Genomic DNA, 24,491 nt, shown 5'->3' with positions numbered 1-24,491 from the left:
CGACTTTGGAAAAACTACACCCGCGGAACACGCAGGTCTTGCCTTAAACGCGTAAATAAAAGTGGCAATACGCTGCTTTTCTTTTTTTTTAATCAGTGAATCTGATTAACGCTGGGAAGCTTCTCCGTTCTCTGACGGCGGAGAGTGAAGGTTTGTTTTCCGCCGAGTCCTGGTGCCACCGGAAGTAGCCAGAGCACAGGACAGCAGCCCCCCTCGACCCCCCTCCCCCCGCAGGTCTGCGGCTGACCAATGACCAATGGAGAGCTCTGCTCCCTGCTCTGGGGTCAGAGGGACCCCCCGGGTTCAGCGGGGGTCACACAGAGGGTCGGGGGCAGGGCTCCGTGCCCCCCAGGACAGACGGAGGGGCAGGAGAGGTCTTCAGCAGGGCAGACTTCAAATACAGGATTGGCTCATTCGCCTCCTTCCTCACGGTTCAGATCCAGCCTGAGGATCCAGCCTTGGTGCTGGGGGCCTGGAGTCCTGAGCACTCAGAGAGAGCCGCCACGAGGCGTACCTGCAAGCGCCTGGGCCTCGTTTCTCAACGCCCCTCTGAAGATCTAAACCATCTGCACTGTCACCTGACTGCTGACTGCTGGAGCCGGTACTGGTACTGGTACTGGTACTGGGGGTGGGTGGGGGCGGCTGGCTTCTCTCTGCCTGTTGCAGGTTTTTCTGGAGGGGGGTGTGGGTCATCTCAGGTTGTACAGGGGGGACTGGGACCCTTCGAGGACAGAGCTGGAGAGAACCCCACTAATAAAAGTCCATCACACATCATGACAGAAACACTCAGCCATCACACTGCGTTTATCCCATTGATCCCCGATAAAAAAAAAAACATCGATCGCCAAAACATCTGGAGTGGCAGCAGGCCCTGAAATCCTCATTCCACCACTGCTTGGGAATAAGAACGCGGATTTGCACGGTCAGGTTTTAATCCTCCAGAATCCCGCTCTACGATCCCAGATTCTGAGACTCCCAGCTTGGAATAAGGAGCTGTGGAGGGAGCTGGGGGGGATTAATAGCAGGACAGCCACCACTGTGCCCCTTCTCTCCGGAAATGGAGGAGGAAGCGCCGTTCCAGCCGGGTAAGTCCGGAGTGCTGAGAAGCCCCTCGTGCCGAGCTGCTGCCATGGCACAGCACACAAGCCAGCTCCCCGACAGGCACAGATCCGGCCGCCCCAGCTACCCGGCAGGCTGCTGATAAGAGATGGGCGGTTGGCAGGGGCCAGCTGCGGGGGAGGGCTGGAGCCTGCGCCGGGCCCCCCCTGTAGGGGTCGCTGTGGGGTACGGCACAGCGCTGCAGGAGGGCAGAGGGCCCCCTCTCAAAGGCACAGGGGGCCGTCCGGGACCAAGCGCCAGGAGTCCTGCTCTGGCTTCGGTGCCAAGCAGGCCGTATATCCATACAGGACAAATACCGTCAGGAGCGAGTCGATCAACACAGCTCACGCTCGACTGCAGAGGCAGACACGCTGCAGCAAGGTTTCCGTCTGATGGAAGCGCTGACTTGGCGGCTCGGGACCCAACAGGCACAGAGGGGAGAAACGAGTTCAACCCCAGCAGCGCCCGGGAACCAGCCGCGGCGTCTGGGGCACAGACACGCAGCGCCTGCGCGGCAAGGGAGGAAAGACACAGGAGTCGAACCCGGAATCTGGAAGCCCTCTGCCCAACGGTGACCGGTCGCAGCCGGCGACTCCGGATTCCTAAATTCCAGGCTGTGCCGGACTGCATCCGATCGTCCACCAGTGGCCAATTCCGGACCAGTGGCGTCTCGGATCAAAACCATTCACAAAGCTGAGCAGCTCGGAACGAAATGCCTTGGACTGGGCGCCATGTTCTCTTCAAGCCCTTCATTTAGCCAGTCGACAGCCCAAAACCCGAGACGAGCTGGGTTTGCCCAGCCGGTTCACTGCTGCACAACCGCACAGGCCAGGAGAAAAACCTGGAGAGCAAGTGTGCAGCAGAGAGAGAGAGAGAGAAAGGGAGAGAGACAGCCCGGAACAGCTCAAACTGCACTGAGGAAAAAGCCCACCTCCTGGCACCAATTTCAGTTCAATAGGCCTGTGGTAATCCACTTACCCATTTATAACAGACCATTGACCAATGAAATTTGCACCCGGCTGCCAAAGACTAAGTGACAATAAAAAGATGTCCCTTTGCAATTCCAAACACAGGCCTGTCAGATGTGACTGTGGGAAGAGCAAGGAACTCTGGGATCGCAGCTAAATCACGGGCCGGCGTGTTGGATCCCCCGGCTCTTCGGGCCTGAAGGCTGCTTGTGAAAAGACCGACGCCACGCTCTGTGCAGCCGGGCAGCACGCTTGTGCTTGTGCAACCATCTCGAGCACAGAGGTCTAAAGCAGCGAGCCTTACGGGTGAACTTGAGAGCCAAACACCCCGATCGGACTCCTACTACAGGCAAGACAGCTTGCCACAACGCCCTCCCGTGTCCAACAGACTGCCACTTCACCAGCGGGATGCTTGGATCTCCTCTAAAGCCGTTCTGAAAACGGTGATCCCACCAAAGGAACGCGTTGGGATGTGCACTGCAACACAGTCCACCACAAATAAGAGAACAAAATGAACAAATAGGATTGCAAAAATAAAAGTGGGTGCTGGACACCCCAGAGATCGTATTTTTTCCCCCACCACCACATGTCTGAATCACCACAAATCAAAGTGAATCAGCCTCAGTTCTGCTGGCAGGTCACTGGGATCATTGACACCACAGCTCAGCCAACTAGCAGACAAACACTGCGATTCTCAGTTAGATGTTCGTTCTGGCTTGAGTGAACTGAAAAGTGAGAAAAACATGAGGGGTCATACATTCTTTCTTCAAATACTTAATAGATTTTTGCGAGTTTGGGGTTAAATTGTAGAATAACACATCACAGGAGTGCAGCTGACATTTGGGGTCACGGTGCCACCAGCCTCTTCAATTTCCAGAAGATCACGTTTTTTTTAATCGCCACTGATGTCGGTCCACTGAAAACCCAGCTCTCTCGAGCAAAGCCCTTTCCTTCAGGATGAAGGCGAGTGTATTCTCACCGCGCGACGGGGTCTTTAGACTCAGTGCAGCCCAAGATGAAAAATTACTCTTTCCACTGAATACTGGTAATTCGCATATGCACACCTAAAATTAGAGTGCAAAAAAAAACGTGATTCTTAAACAAAACGAGGCAGTGGTTTATAATTATTTAACACCAATATCCTCTGAAACGAACTCAACGTACTGATCACAATTGTAAAACCCCCAGCCAGGAAATAAGCATTAGCAACAAACAGCCCCAACGCGAGTGAAACGTTATGTGATAGCCCAATTAAAACCCTTCTTTAAAATGCCATCAACTGCCAGCCTCTTAAAACTGTTAAAAATGTTTTGGGGTTCTAATTATTTCATTTGATACTTGACACATTAAGTGTCGGGGAAGCGTTGATTAAAACAGAATGCGTAGCACTGTCCTCAGGAGTGATGAGAACACCTGGTTTAATTAATCGGAAAGGACTGATCGGTGGTCAAGGGAAGACAGTGACGTTTGAGTTATTTTTTTGCGGCCGTGTCTAATTCTCCGCGAGGTCGTGGAACCAGCCTGAACGCAACACGGAGGTGTTTCGGGTCGCGTTGTGCCTTACGAAATCACATTTCCTTTATTACCGTTCATATTTATTTCCCTAAAAAAATAACGAAACAGCCCCTGTAGCAGTTTGCACACCGGTAACTGTGTATCCACTCGTTAATTAACAGCAATGCACCTTGTAAAAGACGTGCAAATGTACTAATGTAGATGTCGTTTACGAACGGGGTTAGATTTTAAGGAAACGCGACGGCAGAAAAGTGTTTTTTTTTTAAAACAGAATAAATTATTTTCCGTAACTTCATCACATGCTGCATCTTCTTTGCGTGAGGCTGAGATTGGCGACACCGCCGCCGCAAAAAATCCCAACCTGTGCTTGCGAGAGAGAGACTAGCAACACGGTCTCCCCACTTCTGTGAAACTACTGTACAGTATGGGACCACTGCGAGTGTCCGAGTGAAACAGGACGAGATTCACCTACAGGGGGTTAAAACAACCAGCAGGTACTTTAAGTGAAGTGGTGCAGATTTTGCACTGAGAAGTAATTTGCTTCTCGGATGTGCAAATCAGGAAAAGTGATTCTTCCCCCTAGTTAATTGCTCCTCATGTGCTTTCCCTAGGAAAAGCAAATCCTCACAAAGGTCTTATGAAGAAAAAAGATCTTTCAGCTCACCGCTTTCTCGTACGCCTCTAATAAAACAGGAATAAACTTCTCCAGAGCTTAAACTGCGAGTGTCCAGCGCAGGTGATGATCAAAGCCCGGGTCTATTTTCCAATTAAATGCGCACACTCCAAAAAAAATCCCCTTACCAGTCAGCACTGAGAAACATTCTCAGGTGATTTTAAAACAACGTTAAACTTTTCAATACTAGCTACCTTTTCTCACTAGGGTCCTAATACTGCCTGTTATAATGGTTACAGGGCTCAGAAAAGCTTAGGTTACCACGTATTATGAGCAGTTATATAGCAATTACGACCTTTTTTTTTTAATTAGAGCAAATCCACCAGTTTCATCTACACCCACCGTTCAGTAAGAAACGCACACGAATCACGACCCGGGGAAAAAGTTCAGCAAAGGGAACGACCAGAATCACTCTTCGTAAAATTTAAAGACACAATTACAAATCAAGACAAACCGTCACTAATCGTGAAAGTGCTGCCCGGGTCTGTCTTAATACCGTGTCGCACCGCCCGTGTTGCCTTCGACAGCCTAGCAACAATAACTCCAATAATAACGACTGGAGATATTAAACCATTGAATTTCACACTACCCGCCAAGCTCAGCCGTGAAATCTCATTGGTCATGCCGCTACTCGTGAGAGATTTTTTTTCTTATTTTCTCCATTAAAAAAAAAGGGGGCTCTTACCTTTAACAGAACGCGGTTTGGCCTGCTTTCGTCTAGACATGTCCCTCTTAAATGTCGTCTTCTCTTCTGCTATCACTTGCCGCTCTTAACGAAATAAAATCATATAGACGGGTTGTTGAGTTTCCCCCCCCACACACACACACTTTGCCTGTTGCAATGCGGCAACTTCAGTCTCAGCTTAGACACAGTCCGGTGGCACTTAAGAAAAAGAGGAAAAAAAAACGAAGGTTGCCGATGGAGAAAAAAAAAACCCGCGATGCCCCCTTTCCTGATTTCTCTCCCAAGTTCTTCGCAGCTGTTGTAGATCAACCTGTAGAATTCGCCGGATAACTTGTCGTTTTGCGAGAGCGCTCACGGTATCGTTCTTTTGTTCCCCGCAAGAGCTCCGGAGGGGGAGACCGACGGCTTCGCTGGCGGCGGCGGAGCAAATCCTCCGAGCGAGCCCGAGTTTTCGGCAGCGGGTGCCAAATGCGAGGCAGACGGGATCACACCTGATCGTCCGTGGCGGAGAAAAAAAAAATATTGGCGATACGTTTCAATAATCAGATTGCCTTAATGAGGCGGAGATGCGATTTAATTTGAACAAGCTCGCTGGTAATTCTTCTCCTTTTTTTTTTCGCCTTCTTTCGGTTTTTTATTATTATGATGTGGTCGTCATTCACTAGCCTGCCTCCAAGATTGTTTCCCCGGTGCAGTTATCGGAACTATATTATCTTTTTTTTTTCAGCCCGAGTACGGGTTTCTTTTGGACAGCCTTCCTCCGTGCGTTATTTCACAGAAGGTGGTACTGGCATCGGCATTTCGCACCGCATTTGTTTCTTGGGTTTTCGGTTTTTCCCCTCTTTTTTTCCTCTTTTTTTAATTCCTTTAAAAAATGTTTGCGATCGCTAGCCTCTCTCTCCCTTTTTCTTTGTCCTGACTCTCGTCTTCCCTCCTCCTCCCGATCCTACTGCTGGCTGGGCTGCAGTGCAGACACACATAATAAAGCCAGGCTTGGCTGGAAATGTAGCCGAGTCCCAGCAGGAGGATGTGAGAGTAGGGTCCCGGCGGGGGAGCGCTCTGATCCCGCAGGGAGCTCCGCACAGCCTGGGTTGAGCAGACACAGAGAGAGCCAACAGCACCAAACCATGGACAGCCATGGAAATTACAGCCTGACTCGAAACACAGATCGGGGCCAAAACATGGAGCTTCTACAGAGCACAACAGCGCCGAGGAAAAAGACGGACTGGATTCGACCCCGGCTTTTCTGCCCCTCTCCTGCCTCCTCCGTTTCGCACCTCGACAGCGAGCGACAGCGGCGCTTCGTGCTACACTGTCGGTAGTAGGGCCACTTCGGACATCCTCGGCTAAAAACAAGAAAACCCCGCTTGAACTGAATGTCACTTCCTCGCGTCCATCTCCAGGTGCGCCTTACATTTCAAATCGCTCTGCTCGTCTGCCCTGACTTTTGGAAGTTGGCTGCGCGTAGTTGGAAATGGGAAAACAAAAGTTTAAACCTCCCTGGTTTTGTCAGCGCGTACGGGATGGCTCTTATGAAATGTGTAATTCATTTTGCCTCTGATTATCGCTGGCTCGCGTGGTGCTTTTATTAATATTAAGTGGGAGATTTTAGGACGCTGGACAAACCCATAGTACCGGGCGAGTCTCGGGGAGGGGAACGTGGTTTTGTGTTTTGAAAGTATTTTTGTGTTTTGGAAAGGGGGCGGAGGGGATTTTCCTCTTTTTGACCAGAAGTAAACAGTATTAACCCCTGCTTCGCCGCGCCTGCCATAGGAGAGAGATGAAGGCTCGGGGATGTTTTGTTTTTGCAGACATTAATTAACATGCCAGCCTCTCGATCTGATTTGTAATTACACATTTCCTGCGTTTCTGGCGCTTGGCTTGCGCGTCGTGTCAGTTTATTTGTAGACTTTTGAGCTACTGCTAATACTTAAATACGAATTTATATACGCGCCTTTCAATGGTAAAATAAAGCGATTCTCTTGTGATTTTCGGATATGATTCTCATCGATTTGTTACGCTCAGGAACTTTTGATATTCAGGTCGCTGCAGGAAAATATTGCACTAACAGTACAGACGCCATAGTGAAGGATATTTATCATTTTGCGGTTGTATTCAATATTTAACGCGATTTCCTTGTCCAATACCATTACAGATGTCTTGAAAACTACTTAATTTAAATGTTATTGCATAACAGAAAGATTATAAAAGGTGCAGACTGGAACACTCCCCCGATTTGAACACAAATCAAATTTTACATCATGTTTTTAGACTTTTTTTCAAATGCGCCAATAATCGGGCTGAAAAGAACACGGTTCAAACTTCTTTAACCCTTTAAATTCCTAATCCGTTTTAATATATAGGTAAAAATTACTGCGATAACGCCAAACGTCGATTGCAGAAGAACTCAAATAAAATCGCGTATTCACTTGTGTCCACTTGACAGAAAAACAAGTTCGTGTTCCGATGTGCTACTTGCAACACGACGTAGTTCTGTTCCAACTAATCTCACGCACTGTGCACGTCTGTCGTTTTAAAACATTGTGGCGTCTCGGCTGTTCCGGCGCCGGCACAGTTAAGTCAGAGGGCTCCCTGTTGTCGAGGGGATCAGCGGGGTTACCAGCAGATTGAGCTGCGCCCCCTGCGGGGAGACAGCGCAGCCTTTAAAATGACCCCCCGCCGGCCGGCGCTGCACTCGGCGCGTCTGAACTCCGGGCCCTCGAGTGACCTCTCACCTGGAGGCCTTTCAAGTCGCCGCTCTCGCTCCCCCGGGTGAGGAGCGGAGGGGTGACCGTTCTCTCGGATTGCATATTTTATGCATAAAGGAAGAATTTACCCATGCAGAAATAGTTCGAAAGCCAAGGACAGGACCCTAATAAACGTTGAAAAACACGGTAAAAACCGTCGCTCGCCCAAGAACAAGAGAATTGGAGATGCCGATTAAATTATTTTCACTGAAGGCATTAGACCCCAAAATATAAATTCATTGTGCCTGAAAACGGAAAGTCTATACTGATCCTCTAAACCATATTTCCCGAGTTATTTCTGTAACTAATGTAGTTGAATGGTTACCTGTCAGGTACAATTGTACCAATGATAACCTTTAATTCCACTGAAATGTTAAGCCTTGAATATGTGTCTAAGCACCACTCAACTCGGTCCGGTAACGCAGGATTACCATATTGGAGCATTCGGAGAGAAGACACCAATAGGGGTGATGATATCTGTACCTTTTAAGGAGGAAAATCCAGGATGTTTTAAGTTATTTTGACAGTTCCCCCTGGAAGGAGAATTGCAGACCAAGAGGAGGACATGTCTGGGGCTCCAGACTCATGGTGACCCTACACTACGCCTCATGCAAGGATCTGCGCCTGTGACTGGAAGGTTGCTGGTTCAAATCCCGTGACTGGCAGAGGAATCCTACTCCGTTGGGCCCCTGAGCAAGGCCCTTCACCCCAACTGCTCCAGGGGAGCTGTATAAATGGCTGACCCTGCGCTCTGACCCCCAGCTTCTCTCTCTCTATCTGTGTGTCTCATGGAGAGCAAGCTGGGGTATGTGAAAAGACAAATTCTTAATACAAGAAATTGCATATGGCTAATAAACTGATCTTATTATCTTATCTTATTATTAATAATAATGGGACAATGAAGTCAAAATTGCTCTTTTTGCTGTAGACTCAAGCATTTCTTATTTGAGGTGAAAAGATGAATATTAAGCAAAAGTACAGAATGTAAACTTTTCTTTCCTTTTATTACTTTTATGTAATATGGATTTGTGTAAAAGGAACCCTCATAACTATTAGGACAAATTAACATAAGTAATTTAAAGAAGTATAAGTATTTTGTTACAAATCCTTTACACCCAATAATTGCATCAAGCCGGCAACCCACTGGCATCACCAAACTCTTGGTCTGTTCTTTTGAGATGCTTTGCTTGAAAATGCTGTATCCACTTTCAGTTGCTGTTTGACTACTGACGTCAGTCTCCTTTTCAGCAAGAGAAATGCATGCTTCACTAGATTAAAATCAGGAAATCGACTCTTTTTCCTCCTTGGAGGTGTTGGCAGTGTGTTTTGGGTCAGTCTTGTTGCATGATGAGGTGCTGGCCAATATGTCTGGAGCCATTCTTGTACGTAGACAGACAAGGTGTTTCTGTGCACTTCTGAAGTCAGTCTGCTGAACTATTAACCAGCTCCAGAGGTGCATGCCTAAGCCCTGACATTACCTCCACCAAGTTCACAGATCAAATCAAAGTTTATTTATCAAATGCACAACAATACGGCGTGCACCAGTAGTTGCTGGCAATAAAAATGTCTTTGATGAAGTGGCGCTTTGGATCATCTGCAGTTTTTCCTTTTTTCACCTCGTCATTACTTTGGTAGAGGTTTATCTTTGTCCCATCTGACCAGAACTCTTTGTTCCAGAGAGCTTTGTGTAGCTTTTAAAATTCTGCCGGCAAGGTCTTCTGTGAGCAGTAGATTGTGATACCACCACCCCTGCTCTGCGGAGGTTGGTGGTGATTTCAGTGACAGTCGTGTTGGAGTTTTTCCTTCATTCACAGCTCCGATCGTTTTTCTATCAACAACCGCTGTCGTTCTCTTCAGGCAACCTGGTTGCTGCCAGTGGCCAAGTACACAGTCGTCTTTCTTTTTCAAGATGTTCCAAACTGTTGGTTTTGCTGTGCGCAATTTCTGTGCTATGTTTCTGATTGAATTCTTTTTATTCAGCATCCAAATCGCTTGCTTTTCATTCACAGACAGGTCTCTAGTCTTTATGTTGGTTTAGGTCTACTGACTCGAAAGGGAAGAGCAAGAGTTAACCCCAGCACTGCATACTCACAGCTCTTTTATTTGTGCACAATCAGTGTAACAGGAAACACCTGGCCAGTAAGAAATACCTGGTAGATAATTGTCCCAATACTTAGGCTCATATGAAATGTGGGGATTGAACATAAAAAATGCTATTATTTTAAAACAGTACAACATATAAGCACAGAAATACCCCAGAATCTAAAGGTGACATTCCCTGCTTTTGCCACATATTAATCTTTTCATCTCAAATCTGAATTGCTTGAGCATAGAGCAAAAATAGCAATTTTGACATCACCGTCCTAATACTTATGGAGGGCACTGTATGTCGCAACATTTGCAATTGAACATCTCAGAAAACGTTCAATTCTGCCTCCTGAATATTTTTCCAAGGCAATTAAACATGGTTTTGCTCTCAACAGAGCTCCTCAGTGTGGTATAGCTGTACCTTGGCTGTTGAAATTGGCTTGAAGTGAGAAACGCTATTTACAGTTAGGGTGTGTAAGAGCCTCAGCATTTATCCAGTTTTGTTATAATTAATTAATTAAAAAGCTGATCCAAGTGCTCCGTCTTGCTCAGGGGTACAGCAGCAGCACAGCACTCCATCTGGGACTTGAACCCGCAACCCTCCAGTTATAGGTCCCGAGCCCTGACCACTACTGCCCCTGTAACAAAAGAGTTTTGAGCCCTGTTGAGAAACCGTTTTAAATGTGACCCGTTTATTTTAGTCCTTTATTTATCAAACACGTTGAAACTGATCAATTGAGAACAGCTTCTGGTTCACAGTAACCGTACGAGTGCAGAGCAGACTGTTCTGGCTGGCCGTTTCCCAAGCTGGTTGTCCTGTAAGCAGCAGCAGTGTGTCTTTACCCTGGAAGGTGTGGGACACAGTACAGGAAGCTCAGTGGCTGTAATTATTTAGGAAGGCACTGCGCTTGATTTTCTCATGCACACGCTACTGTGCAAATGACATTTGAAAGCACGTTTTAGTGCTCTCCCTGATTGAGCAAGTGTTGTATTGGAATTATCTTGCCTTTAGCCGTTTGCTCCTCTTCTGGTTAGCTGAACTGTTGTCATCAGCACAAAGTCCCCCCTCTAAAGACAGTGTTACATCTCATTGGTTTTGCCCTAGATAAGCTATTTTTACAACAAATAATCAGACTTAACCGATTTAAATACTGTAAAGCCGACACCTTCTTCTTGAAAAAATGCATTTAATTGGAATTGTAAATTGTTTAAGCTCACATTTGTCAAAATAAATCAAGGGGCAAATAAGGGGATGGTGTTATCATTTCTTAATTATCATAGTGATAATAAACAGCACCAGTTTATTTTGTGTTATGGATTATGTCTAACCCACCAAAAGTTGAACAGTATATATTAAATGGCCAGTTTATCACTGCTGGAACTGGGCAGAGGACTGCAGCTGATCAAGGTCAGTTTCCATTACAGTTACCCGCTCCGAGAAGTCATTAACTCCACCTTGGGTTGAGTCTTCGTGTGAAAGTGAGGATGTTAATTATTATGCAATTGAAAACGGATTGCTCTGCAGCGCCCCAGGGCACCCGCAGTAGCAAGTGACCACACCACTCTGCCTGCCTACAGTAGAGGGGTGGGAGTTAAAAAGATGTGGTGAGCTGGGCTCCATCACAGGAGCTGAAAGACTTGGGGGATCAGAGCAATGAAAATAAAAGATGAAGCCACAAATGGCTGAGCTTTCTGCTCTGACAAATAAAATTGGACAGAGAGTGAAGCCCCCAGTTCAGTATTTAAAGCAATCAGTCTAATACATGAGCAGCTTTTGTTCAGGGGCTCAATCTCCATAATGAAGGGACTGGTTTTTGCAGAGTGAGAAGGTCTGAAAGGAAAAAGAAATTGCATTTAAAAGGAGTGCTGGCGCTCTAGTGAAACGATTTCTGATGAGCAGCAACAATGCACTAACTCCCATACCATTATCTCCCTGCAGGGTACTTTTTATAATTTCTACCATCCGTAATAAAAAGAGGTACATTAAACGGGCATTAGTGCCAGCAATTTGTTTTATTCTCAACAGAAAGAGAAATGTTATCTGTAGCAGACAAACTTAACCTAATTAAAACTCATTGTGTTTCAGGGCTTTCAGATTAGCCCCATGTTTCATCGAGGTAGAATGACAGGGTTGAAGCGTTAAAAAAAAAAAAGGAAAGAAACAAGAAAAAAAAACTTTCTCCGTGCCTATTCCTCCCGTCTCAAACACGGAGGGTTGGAGGCTGGCAGGACAGCTCTTGCTGTAGCATCTCCAGAGCAGAGCTCCATACCAGCGCACACCTCCACCTAGACACAGAGCCACACTGCCAGACTTTTCCTCTGCTAAGTATCTGCACACAAGTGTTAATTGTTGCGGTAGCACATCTCATGATCAAGACCATAATTATCAACATGCACAGTTGTTGTAAGTTGTTACTTAACACTACATCATCAGTTAGGCCTGAAACAAATTGCATTTAACCCCAAACAGAGAAAATGTGAAATGCTGCAGAGATAAAAATAACACAGACCATTAAAGAATCTTCACAGACTTTGTATTACTTTGTGGTAGTAAGTAATGCTGGGGCCTTTATCCGAATATACCTCTGCAACACTCCTGTAAAGCACAGCCTGTGAGGGACAGGTGAGGGAGTGGCATCATCCTGGGCTCCAGGTATATCGAGGGTTATTCAGTTTGATGGGCTAACATTGTAACGCAAACAAATTGTCCATTTTTGCAAATTGCAGGATAAAGATGGGACAGAATTTCATCGAGGCCATTGCTCAATGTCTCAAGTGAGTATTAGAAACTGTGATTTGAAAAATGAAGCTAACAAACTAATCTTTTAATTTAATAAATTCAAGCAAAACACTTGTTCACAGAATACTTGTTTTAAAGGTAGCTTATTTTCCAACAGGTGTGTAAAACATTGTTACGCAATGTATGCATACACACATTTCTACAGCAGGAAGAATAGCATTTTCTGCCAGACCAGTGACTCCTACATCTATGATACTTCATCAGGGCAGTACCAGACAAAATGGGGTGGAAAATCTGACCAGAATCAGTTTGCTCCCCCCCCAAATCAGATCCTCCTGCTCTACTCTGTATTTTGTACTTTTTTTCCTCCTACGAAGTCCCAATCAGTCTTCCATAGTTCGCTAAATGAAGCGGAAACAGTCCTTCATTACTCTCCAGCTTGATGAATTCTTCACAGCTGCAGATGAATTCAGCACCATGCCATCATGCACCAGCAACGTAAACAGCTGTAAAGAAAATGCACTTGCCACCTACAGCATTGAGCATCAGGGCCGAGAAAAAAAAAGAGAGACGCTTGTGTAGGTGAAACTGCAGGGAATCAACTTCAACACACTTAACTTCTAAGAGGTCACATTACTCCACTGATATAATTCCTCATTCCAAGACACACAATTCATACCTGTTCACTTTCCTCTACCAAACTAACCATAAGGAATAAGCCTCATGTTTTTCCATATCCCAGGAGCTAAACCCGGCCCTTCAGCTGTTTACTATCAGGATGTTCTTCAATACGGAGAACATCACGCGATGCACAACCCATGCAGGCAGCACAAAAAATGCAAAGACCCATGCAATCCGAGTTTTAGAATACCACTTACAGTAACATCCATCCACTGATAAAGAAAAGCAAAATCTCTGAAGCTATTCACAAAGATCTTTATTGACCCATGGTTAAATAAGTTTGTCTCTTAAACTTAAGTTACTCTTCTACCATTTGATAAAACGCATGAAATTAGGTTCTCGTTTGGAATTGTTTTTTATCATGAGTTAATAAAAGGGGAATACAAAAACAATCTTTACGCAGAGGAATGCACCAGTGGGTTCGTATTCTACACTGCAAAAGGGATTATGTCATTTTTATTTGCATGTCATGTCAGCAAAAAGCAATTCTAATGAATAGTAAATCTAGTAGAGCAATCCCATGACACTGCACATGAATCCTTCAGCAAGCTGTAAAGATTTTAATATCCTTTAAACGACAAAGATTGGTATATAATACATTTTTGGGAGGAAAAAGCAATATTCTAGTTTTGTTTTGCGTTTATAAAAACAATCTTCAAGAGACACAAAAACAAGATTTGAAGGCCGAAGAGACAAGTGTGAATTCGAGTTCAAGAACTACAGGTATGTCTCCAATATTCAGATTTCTGTTGCATTGTTTTTTTGTAACAATAGAAAAATATTTAGAAAGTCTGGATAACTGTTTTTTAATACAATTAGTTACGTGAATTATTTCATGCATAATACTTTTGATAAAAATAGCCAAATTAGCCATAACATCAAAATACTGTACCATTTTTAGGACTATGCAAATACAGTCTAAATATACACACAGTATATCTGACATGATTAAAGGTGGAAAATAAAGATGTGAATACTAGGCTAAATAAACAGTAGAAATGAAGAAACAAAGCAGTCTCAGTTTGCACCTCACCATAAGGAAGAGACGCAGTCATTCCATCACTCGTCTCTGAGTCACTAGCGCCACCTTGTGGGAATATTGTGTAGGCTACGATTTGGTTCAACTCTTCAAAACAAATTTGGACAGAGGAATTGGGACAACATACTCCACCCATCTTTCCATTTAAAGGTGTTATTTTAAAAAATAAATTAAAAATTGAGTAGTAATGTATGGAATCAAACATTTATTTAGCTCAGACAAAGTATTTTTAGACCACATGCTGGTAATATGCTTGATGGTATAAAGCCTAGCCTATAGTTTATAGCCAGGCTACAGAAGCGCACTGCAATGGCACACGACATTTCAACATATTAGCAACTTACAGTGTTATACTAAGCTGGGAATGATGTGTTTTTTCAAAAAAGCAAAATTAAGTAAATATGATTAAAAAAATAAAAAACAGCACTTATATAGAAATATAAAGGTGGTCTTGGATAGTCACCTAAAGGTGAGCTTCATAATAATGTGTATCGAGGCAGTGTGCAAGACCTGCAGTCCTGAATCACAGTTAGTCACTGTTACAGAATGCATATCTGTCCTGCACACTCCTGAAACAGGATCGGACAGAAAGGACAAGGGACATACTGAAATTAACCAACAAAAAAAAACCAATACAAATGGATTTTCCTACTTTCAAAACATTTTAAATGTTCAAATGAGGTACCTGAAAGACAAGTCACCTAAAGCTGTCAAAACAATACCTAAATTGTCTCCTAGCAGGAAGCTGATAAGATGTACTGTTAGTACAGTGAATGTGAAAGGTGCAACTACTAAAACTAAGCTTTACACACCCTGGCCTGGCCTTAATAACACCAATATGCCATAAAAGAACACCACTGCTGCAGAAGTCAAATCAGAAATGAGCTTGGCACATTTTATGGATTTAATACAATAAACAAAACCGAACAGTACTCCTACCAGTGCTCCCAGTGTCATGGCTAATTTAAACACTGCTACACCTGCTGAGCTACTGTTGTCAATTTACAAAACCTAAAAAAATGTCTCCTATTTTCAGAATACAACAGCACCAGGTATTCTGTGTAAACACAACAAATTAAAGCACAGGGCCTTATCTACCTTTACTGGCTGTACAAGAGCATTTCAAGACACTCTAGACATGAGCAGGCTAGGGGCTGAACGTGCCCCATGAATGTGCCATTTTCATCTACAGGGGAGTGAAAAAAGAATCAGGGAGCTCTCAGGACCCGTGGGAGTGTCCCTGGACCAATCTAACAGTTCAAAAGGGATTTGAGCAGCGGCACACTGAAATTTCAATCTTGCATCCATGTCACAGACAATAGATTTAGCAAATTTTCTTTTCCTTTTTCCATTTAGGGCTTTTCCCTTAGCAATGGATACAGGATGCAATGAGGAATCCTTCTCCGTCGGTGCTCTACTCTGTGGTCCAAACTGGAATTGGGCCTTTGTTTCCTCATGCAGCTCTTCAGACAGAGAGACAGGTGGGGTGTTCCAGACACAAACGGTTTATAAAGGCAGGAGAGAGCAAGACGCACAGGCTGTCCCAGTCTTAAACAGAACACTGAAGAAGGTTGGCAAGTGGTCAGTTCAGAGCAGGGTGCTCTCCGCCTTCAGAAGCCTCCTGGCATCAGTTAGCGCCTTGGCATGTTTGGTCTCGATGGGCCCCCTGATTAAAAGAGCAATGCACACCATTAGTTAGAAACAATCATTTTCAAAGCATGTAAATTCCTCAACTGGTCTTGCAGGATCCCTACTATTATAGTAATAGGTCGCACAGAGAAAATTCTACAAATATCTGTACATGGACATTTTGCACACGAGGCCATGCTAGCCAAGCAGCAATGGACATAAACAACAAACAGAACAATGCAGTTATACCTACTGTATACACACACAAAGGAAGGAATGCACCAAACTATTTTGGCCCAGTGCGTCGAAGATAAGAGCCAATGGGGATTCCAAGAGAGGCTGACAAGCGAGAGTTATTTTGTGGGAAAGACGGGTTGGGTAGAAAGAGGCACTGGCCTGGGATGGGCAGCAGACCTGGCTTGTCTCCCATTAAGAGGCGTTTCTGGGGCGGCAGTGGTGCGCCATGTGGGGGCCCCTGGCGCCCTTGCATGGACAGCAGTGGGGGAGGCTTTGTTTTGGGGTAGGGACCTGCTGAAACAAACAAAAGCACAGTCATATCAGATCATGGAGGCTGGTTTTGAACCTGAAGATATAAGGTGCTAACACCTCAAGTGGTTTAAATAGAAGGAAAATCACCCCTCTACGGTTTTAACTGGGCTAGCAAAAAAGACAATTCAATGCATTAGATCACATTTCTGTAAGGGATTAGTCTGGTTGGGTTATGGAAAGACACATTAAGTTTTGAATCTAGAATCTAGTGTTAACTTCAGCAGCACAAGATCATATATTTACAGGTTTTGACTCACTGTTTTAAAGCTTTTAATAATTGCAGTAGAACATCAGCCCTCTACAAGGAGGGCTGTGGATTCCAGCTGCACAGAAAAGCTGCAATTTGAGTCATGCTGAAGCAGGCACAGTGCTGAACCCCCTTTTAGATATCCTAGGGCAATTATACTACTACTTATAATATGACTACTCATAAAATGGATATCAGTCAGATCGGCTAAATCATTCAGGCAATGCTCTGTAACGAGATGCAATAAACCAGACTTTGTGCATGGAAAGTACAGCACCAGTCGGTGCGTTTGTGAAGGATGAAGGGTAAAGGAAACCACATTTCTGCTGATTGGCACTCCTAGAACTACATTTCTACAGGAAGTACAGAAATCTAACACCGCGGAGCTGACAGTCACCTGGTGTGGGCAGGAGAGGTGCTTGCTTTCCCTGAGGGTGCCCAGGGTGTTCCAGCAGAGGAGGTCGTCCCGGCGTGGGCAGCAGAGGGGGCGGCTTACTCAACCCGCTGGGCAGGAGCTTCCTCATCCCAAGGTAAGAGCTGCTGTCCGTCTCTGGAGGAGGTCCTGCAGAGCGACAGCGAGAGCAGCCTCCTTTACTCGCGTGAGGAGGACAGCCGGACAGCCTGCGCTGGGTCTGTGCAGAGATCTCTGCCCACTCCTCCCCAGAGCGCACCGGGCTCCTACCCTGCAGCTCCTCCTGCCGGCTCCGGATGTACTCGGCCAGGGTGCTCAGCTCCTCGCCGTACAGGTGCTTGCCCTCGCCCAGCAGGAAGAGCAGGTGCCGCGTGCTCAGCGGAACGGCGTGCTTGTCGCACTTCTCCCTCTCCAGGTAGTCGTCGGCCAGGTCGGCCGCCTTCACCGCAATCTCCTCCCGCTCCTTCTCCTGCCGCTCGGCGTGCACGCGCCCGAACTCCGCCGTCACGAATTCCATGGCGCGGTCCGACGGCATGTTGCGGTGAACTGCAGGGGCAACGCAGGCGGGGGGAAAGCAGGGTTACAGCAGTCTCAGAAACAACAGGCAGCGGCCGCAGCTTCAGAAGAGCAGTTGAAAAGAAGGTCTACGCTAGGCCTTTCTGATCCGGCAAGATGGCCTGCCTGGGAGCCCCATATGGATACTGGGACATTACCTCTTTTCTCCCATTTGAACTGTACGCTGAGGTACAAGAGCATTTCTACGGAAATATGGTTCGCTTAGTGTTCGGGTGACAGAGATCAACAAGGGCACAGCAGAAGGATCACTTCATACTGGCGAAAGAAGCTACGTCACACTGGGCAGCTTACGCACTGCTTCCGATGTGAAGTGGGAAACATGGTTTAAAGCCGATGACAGTCTGAATGTTTCTCACAATTGTTGACATCTCACGTGCTGCAAAATGCATGCCTGCAGCAAACGTAAAATTACACGAAATATATCATTTTATTCCAAGCACAACTTTTTACACTTTTTGATTGGTTTATGTAATCCAATGGAACAGGCAAGTTTGATAGTTTAGGCATGTTTAATATTAGTCATCCTTAGTTGATTTTTACATAATTTAACATGAGGTTGGACAAAATGTTTTCTTTTTCAAGGTGCATAATGGTAATTGTTTGAGGGTGTGTTGTATTGGTGTGTTAATATTTAGGACCAGGTATTGTGATACTATAAAAATTAATTTTGCACATGTGATCCTCCCTCTCATTAACAAGATTAATATTCAGCTCATGGTTCAAAAACCAGAATTGTTTCTACATTTTACAGTAGTCCTACAACCAGAAAGTAAATCCTAACTCATAACTATGATAACATAACCATGCACTTAAGTACTACATCCTGCTAAATTCAATGTTACACAATTTAAAAGACAAAACATAATCTGATTAAAACTGGAATTTAAGGTTTAGAATGTGAATGAAAAAACCATGATGCAAGTCAAAACTAGGAACAGCCATTGTCAGCTTGAACACTAATCATTCCTGAACCCTAACGTGGGTGACATTTATGGGTCTAATCTCTGTAAACACTCCATGTTATTAAGTATCAGTGACCTAAATAACTACATATGTCTATTTTATAGCATACCAATGAATGTGTATTGTCTAATGATGTAAGTGTAATGTAACACAACTGCACTCCTTTTCCACATTGATCTGTTATTTTGCAGTGTTTTGTTTAATATAGTTAAATCTGTTAAGCCTTAGGATGAGTGATATGAATGAAGCAGAACTGTTTTTTTTCTTTTTTTTGCAAGTGCTTCTTTATAATGAAAAACATGGTCAAGCTAATTTAAAATCATTTTAGAACTAATTTTGTTCTTGATTTATGTGTATCTTAATGTTATGGCCAGTTAAAGCTATCGGGAACCCCTGACAGTGCAGATAAGGGACCTTTTTATGCATTTTTTTGTCAGTGTTTTAACTTTAAGATGTTTTTTCGGGTCGGGAGTGTGAACTGTTAACTTACTTTTGAGAGACTCATAAAAAATGATTACGGTGCAAGAGGAAAGAGCTACGTTTGTCTGCTCGATGAGAATACAAAATGCGGAACCGTCACTGCGGACGTCTTGCAGGGCGCGGGTGAGCCCCGATTCAGACTGCAGGTAAATCATTTCCACCACAAGGCCGCGGTCCTGCAAACAGTGGCCTATCGATTTTGCATAATCCCTTTAAAAAGAAGGAGAGAGCTGGTTATTTATTTCGCACAGAGGAAACAGTGACATTGTTGGTCATTGGAGCTCGTCTGCTCCTCAGCTGGCGTACAAAGACCACAATTAGCAACCTGAGTTGTGTGCCGACGCTTATTTTCAAAACCTGCCCTCCAGTCTAAAACACTCATCTGCACCAGCTGCATCTTTGCCATTACGGCGCCACTGGGTCACCATTTCAGTCGGTTGGCCTGTGAGCAGGACCCTAGTTATAACGCGCTACTTTTAGAGGATTCAGGATTGTGGTTTCTGAGTGCAGAAGTGCATTTTAACAAAAAGGTCACCACAGCGCCTCCTATCCCAAGGTTTTATTTCTGCAGTAGCCAACAGATTAAATCCTGAAAGCGCCTGATTAAGACACAATCAGCTCTCATCTTCATTGACGAGGAACGAGACTTTTCAAGATGAAAGACACCAAGTGGGATTTTTCTGAATGTGCCAAAAAACTGAAGCTGATTTTATAAAGCAGAAATAAAAAGGTTTACTCGCATCACCTCCTAATGACTATTTTAAGCCTTTCTTTATCTCATCACTTTCTTATTGTTTTGCAATTTTTATTGAGGTTGTGTCTTCTGGCGTGTGGAGATGGATATTTTGAATTTCACAACATTTAGGAGGAGAGAAAAGGACTACTGAATATTGGACACTGCAGCCATCACACCTTTAAGTGGGCAGTTGACATGAGAACAGAATTGATCAAGTCTTAACTCACTCCCATTTTCATTTAAAAATTATATGAACTGTGAGAGCAAAGTTATGATGAATAATTAATAATATTTATGATGAATGAAAAGACGTTTTAAAGCTTTGGATATTTGAAATTTCAAGCTTGTGTTGCGCAACCTTTCAGTGCTGAGACTAATATATTACTGCATTAAGAGTACTAACAAAACAAGGACACGAGAGGCTTGAAGTCATGTTTTTCCGTTTTTAACAGTCTTATGCAGGTCAATGGTGAGGAGGTTTTATGTGAAGCTAACGGTTTAAATATTGACTCTGAATGCATGGAGTTTGTTTTTTAGATTTCACAGATTAAAGGAAGCGTCCTTTTGCAGCTCATTAAAAATTGGGTTCTCTTCCAAGTGCAAAAAGTCATACTGGTCAGCAGCAATAAACTACCGATGGAGTGAACTGCAGGGAGGAGGAGGGACGGCAATGGATTATCAGGAGTGCAGACATGACAGGAGGTTAACACACTTTCACAGTTGAACATTAGAACATACACATTTGTAAAAGACAGGCTCTAGCGGAAATAAAACCATCCCGTAGTCAGGTTTTAAAAATATTTCTCTTTTAGTGAACGCACAGTGGTTGCTAGTGTATACCTTAGACTCCTTAAGCACAGTTTTTTGGGGGGGTACATTGCACAGGAAGCAGAGTATGTATCAGTTTTTCTGTGAAAAATGTAAACTACAAAAAAAATCATCATCAGCTCACAGTGTCTTGGGGAGGCCACAGTGATCAAGTTCAATCTGCCGGCTGAATTTTGGTGGGCTCCAACCCTTTCCAATGCCAGAGACGACTCCGTTTTCTAAAGGGTCTCCAATTAGTGGCTGGAGATAAGGGTCCCCTTTACAGAATATGACTGGAATTGGCTTCATTAAATATCTGAGAGCTCGCCCCTATTGAAAACCAGAAGAAGCCACAGAGTACCTCCAGAGGGGCCACTCCGGGCCGAGCCTTTACTCACGTTTGCTGCTTCGTGACGGACAGGACCACGCAGTCCGCAGGCCGCTGCTTGTCGTACTCCTCCTGGATCTGCTTGTAGAACTGCTGATACAAGGAGCTGCGCTTGTCAGCCTGGGTGTAATTCTTGGAAGCTGTACAACATCCCGAGGACAAAAAAAAAAAAAAGACACAGGAACGGTCTAAGCTGGGGCAGAAAAGTGTTAAGAACTTTGCCTTCACACATGTAGGCACACATGCAGTGGGGAGAAAGTCATTCTCTGCCAGCGCTTTACTCCCTAGCCCCAAGGAAGTAGCTAGCATGCAACACAGGAACACATGCAGAAAATAGGCACATTCTCTCAATGAGCTACTCTAGTTTAAATATTAAAGCATGTGCATTACTGTTTTTGGTCCCCTACCTCTTAGTTTTCCTTATATTCACACTGTGCACCATGTAACCCGAATCTTCAGAGCTGCAGGTTTGAACAAAACGTCATGCACTCGCACTCATCACAACTACCTGCCCAGTGCCCATAAAACTGGAAGCCGAGTGACAGCTTTCTGGGGGAGGGATGCCGCAGCCCAGCCATCACTCTTCTCCTGCCTGTCTGGAGGTGCGGGTCTTACCGTTCTGGGAATACTGATATCTTTCATAAGAGTCTTCGGTCGCGGACGAATAGTCGTGCTGTTGCTCCAGCAGTTCTTCAAAGCTATAGATTTTTTTAAGACAAAAATTCAAATACACGACATCAGCATCACTACGTAGTCTTCACACAAAAAAAGGTTACGAATGAGAGGAGGTCATTTTGGCCCATCTGTCAAAACTTTAAAGACTCTCCCATAAGACCTGCAGGACTGTCCCTTTTCAGGACAATAGGCAGCAGACGTTGGGCTACAGGATGTCTCTTACCTTTGCATGTCCTCATACTCCTCACCATAGCCTTCCTTCCTCTCCTTTCTCACTGGGTATGGGGTCTGCCTGAATGGCCTGTAGGGCTTGATGCTACTGAAATGTATAAAAAGGAAAAACAAAATCACAAGTTGGTCCCTCCAGCACCTCTATATTAATTTAATTTGATATTAAGTCGTGTGCAGCAAACAAACTTAAACATCTAACCCAGGGATCTCTAAACCGAGTCCAGGAACTCCCCAAAACAGTTATTCATATAGGTCACCCTAAATACTAAACCTAGGCATTTTATGCAAAGATTAAAATCACTTGTTTAATCAGATGATCAAGTAAGTAAATGTTTCAATGAAGGGGACTCTAGTCATTGAAGGCTGAATGATGGTTTCTGTTCCAAATGATTGCTAAACTACTTAAACACACCACCTGTTTATGTGACCATAGTTACGTTTCAGGGCTTTATGAATTGATGATTTCAAGGGTATCTATAAATCCTGCTGGACTGGGGTTCTCTAGCCTCAGGGCTGGAGACCCCTGGCATAACCATGTTTAGTACGACACCCACTCTCCTACCAAGACAGAACAAACTAAGAGATTCAGCAAGACTACTTTCTACCCTGTGAAAAATGAGAAACTATGCAAACAAATGGAAAAGCATTACAGTGTGATTTACAAACTGTGGGCAAGACACAGAAACCTTAGCAATGTCTTAGTGTTGAATGTTTCTTGTCCAAAAGATAACTCGCTCATTTTTAAAGGGTGGGGGAAGATCACACCAAAGATCTCACGTTTACTCACCCCGAGGTGCCGGTGGAAAACTCTATCACAAAACCAACTTATTTTAATTTTTCCAAAGCAAGAGGTATCACATTATCGCTGCAGTTAACCTGTACGCATACCGCCCTATGGGAGACTGTCCTCTCTAAGACGAAGAGGACATTACAGCCCTTTAGAAACCCAAAACTGAAAGGGGTGCACAGGACCCCAGAGTGACTCTGCACTACACAGCAGCCACAGACACCAAAGACAGAAAGTCCCGTCTTACTTTAGGAGGAAAGGAATCCTTCCTGGTCCATTCCGGCTCCTGAAATCGAAAAGACATAACTGATTGCAGTGTTAACTCTAGCTATTGCCCGACAGAACTGACAGCGTTTTTTGTAATGGATTTAACCTTCAGAGCCACACTTGGAAGCCAATTGTTCTCGTTACACGTTTACACCCGCACCACGGCACAGGTCAGAATAAGCATCAAAGAAATAATCAGTTCTTGAAAAATGAGAAACCCTGACAGAGCTTATCAACTAACTATTGTTTAAAGATATTTCTTACCCTCCATTGGGCACGGGCTTGGGCATCCGGCCTCGCGTAACCTTCACCCATGAAGACATTGCGGCAGCCTTCAATCGGAAAGGTACTGCCGACACCGCTTATCCTTACCTAGAACAGGTTATACTCTGTTACAAATCCCCCCCGGCGTCAGACTCCCCATCCAGTGCGAACACGCTTCACGTATTTCAGGAGTTCCAAAAATACAGCGGTTAAGAGCCTGCTAACCCTTTTAAAACCCCACTTGCAAGAAACGGGAACAAACACAGACGCCAAGGAACCCTACTGAGCAAGGGTACAGCCATTTCCCCAGTTTCTCACTGTTCCCAGCAGCTATGTCAATAAACACAATGGACCCAGGAGGTTGTAAACCTCCGCTTTTCACTGCAGAAGTAACACAGTCAAGATTTCATTTATTCCCCCACCTAACACCCCTTCACACTACACCTGACGAAGAACGGTGAAACCGCAAATGATGAACTTTTCCTGTCTCAGAACAGGTTTAGAACACATTTCAGAGACTGCAAAGCAATTGAGTATTTTGCTCCTGTTTGTATCAATACAGCAACCTTATCAGCAGGCCTGTGCGGTGCAGAGAGTGGATGGATTTCTTCTCTAAACTCAAACTAATTTTATTTGACAATTCAAATCCTGTCGGCTGTTTCAAAGAAGGGAAAGAAGAAAATATGCAGGTTTACAAAATAGGAAGAGAAACGGCAGGCAGTCTTACCACTACTGTTCACTACAGCAGCGCAGCACGTCGGCTTCGGCAAGAGACACCCCGCGGCGAGAGGTGGGGGATTAATGTCGCAGCGCCCCCTGGCGGCACCGCCACGACCCAGCAGCCCAGCTTCCGTTAAACAGCGCTGGGAAGGGGAGAAGGAAGGAGAGGGTGTCATGTTATTTTTTTCTTTCATGAACAGTGTTTGTCTTGGCAAATGTTGTGGGAAATGTTGAGGAACGCTTTGAGACCAAATATACGCAATGTTAAGATTATCTTTTCTTCTGCATCTCCGACGAGCTCCCCCGACCGGAACTCACCGTATCCCACAATTCTCCGCGCGATTGACGCTAAACACTCATGTGAAACCGACTTGAGTTGTCTTTTCCCACACAACTCCCCAAAGCAAGGGTATTGTGGTCAGAAATTTCCCTCAGTTCGATATATTCTTTTTATTTGTTTTACCGCTGTTGCATCCTCTCAGCGGAAACGGCCCTCAGCCCACGGTTACGTACAGACTAGCGCTCC

The 24,491-nt window shown here is 44.8% G+C and overlaps 2 protein-coding genes and 1 long non-coding RNA gene across 9 annotated transcripts in view; 1 reads left to right on the top strand and 2 right to left on the bottom strand.

Moving 5' to 3' along the window:
* The window catches only part of znf423 (zinc finger protein 423), a 130,321-nt gene extending 124,001 nt beyond the window's left edge, over positions 1-6,320 (bottom strand). The window contains exon 1 of one of the 2 annotated variants that reach the window (XM_088613925.1): positions 4,940-6,320. In XM_088613925.1, the coding sequence (XP_088470051.1) occupies positions 4,940-4,979 (40 nt within the window). In that variant the 5' untranslated portion in view covers positions 4,980-6,320. The remainder of the gene's footprint in view (positions 1-4,939) is intronic. The other variant, XM_088613926.1, reaches the window with a different exon arrangement.
* Positions 6,205-19,831, top strand: LOC148644629 (uncharacterized). The gene is made up of 2 exons (XR_015928691.1): positions 6,205-6,342; positions 12,502-19,831. It is a non-coding gene; the product is annotated as an uncharacterized LOC148644629 (long non-coding RNA).
* On the bottom strand, positions 14,425-24,485 carry LOC148644628 (uncharacterized). Of its 6 annotated transcripts, none has more exons than XM_088613934.1 (12): positions 24,284-24,485; positions 23,973-24,108; positions 23,246-23,353; positions 22,962-23,000; positions 21,920-22,012; positions 21,637-21,719; positions 21,032-21,161; positions 19,101-19,300; positions 17,342-17,617; positions 17,057-17,221; positions 16,260-16,394; positions 14,425-15,900 (listed from the first exon to the last, which is right to left on the bottom strand). In XM_088613934.1, the coding sequence occupies exons 3-12, from the start codon at positions 23,302-23,304 to the stop codon at positions 15,866-15,868; spliced, it is 1,215 nt and encodes a 404-aa protein (XP_088470060.1). In that variant the 5' UTR covers positions 23,305-23,353; positions 23,973-24,108; positions 24,284-24,485; the 3' UTR covers positions 14,425-15,865. The 6 variants fall into 6 exon arrangements, with proteins under 6 accessions (XP_088470060.1, XP_088470061.1, XP_088470062.1 ...); XM_088613935.1 differs by having other exon boundaries at positions 16,278-16,394; positions 21,920-22,015; positions 24,284-24,483; XM_088613936.1 differs by having other exon boundaries at positions 16,278-16,391; positions 21,920-22,015; positions 24,284-24,483.
* Positions 24,486-24,491: the final 6 nt, after the last annotated feature.

This window comes from Lepisosteus platostomus, chromosome 20 (assembly GCF_059453375.1).
Source record: "Lepisosteus platostomus isolate fLepPlt1 chromosome 20, fLepPlt1.hap1, whole genome shotgun sequence".
NCBI lineage: Eukaryota > Metazoa > Chordata > Actinopteri > Semionotiformes > Lepisosteidae > Lepisosteus > Lepisosteus platostomus.
Note: the sequence above shows the minus strand (reverse complement) of the source record. Positions and strands in the feature narration are given on the sequence as shown.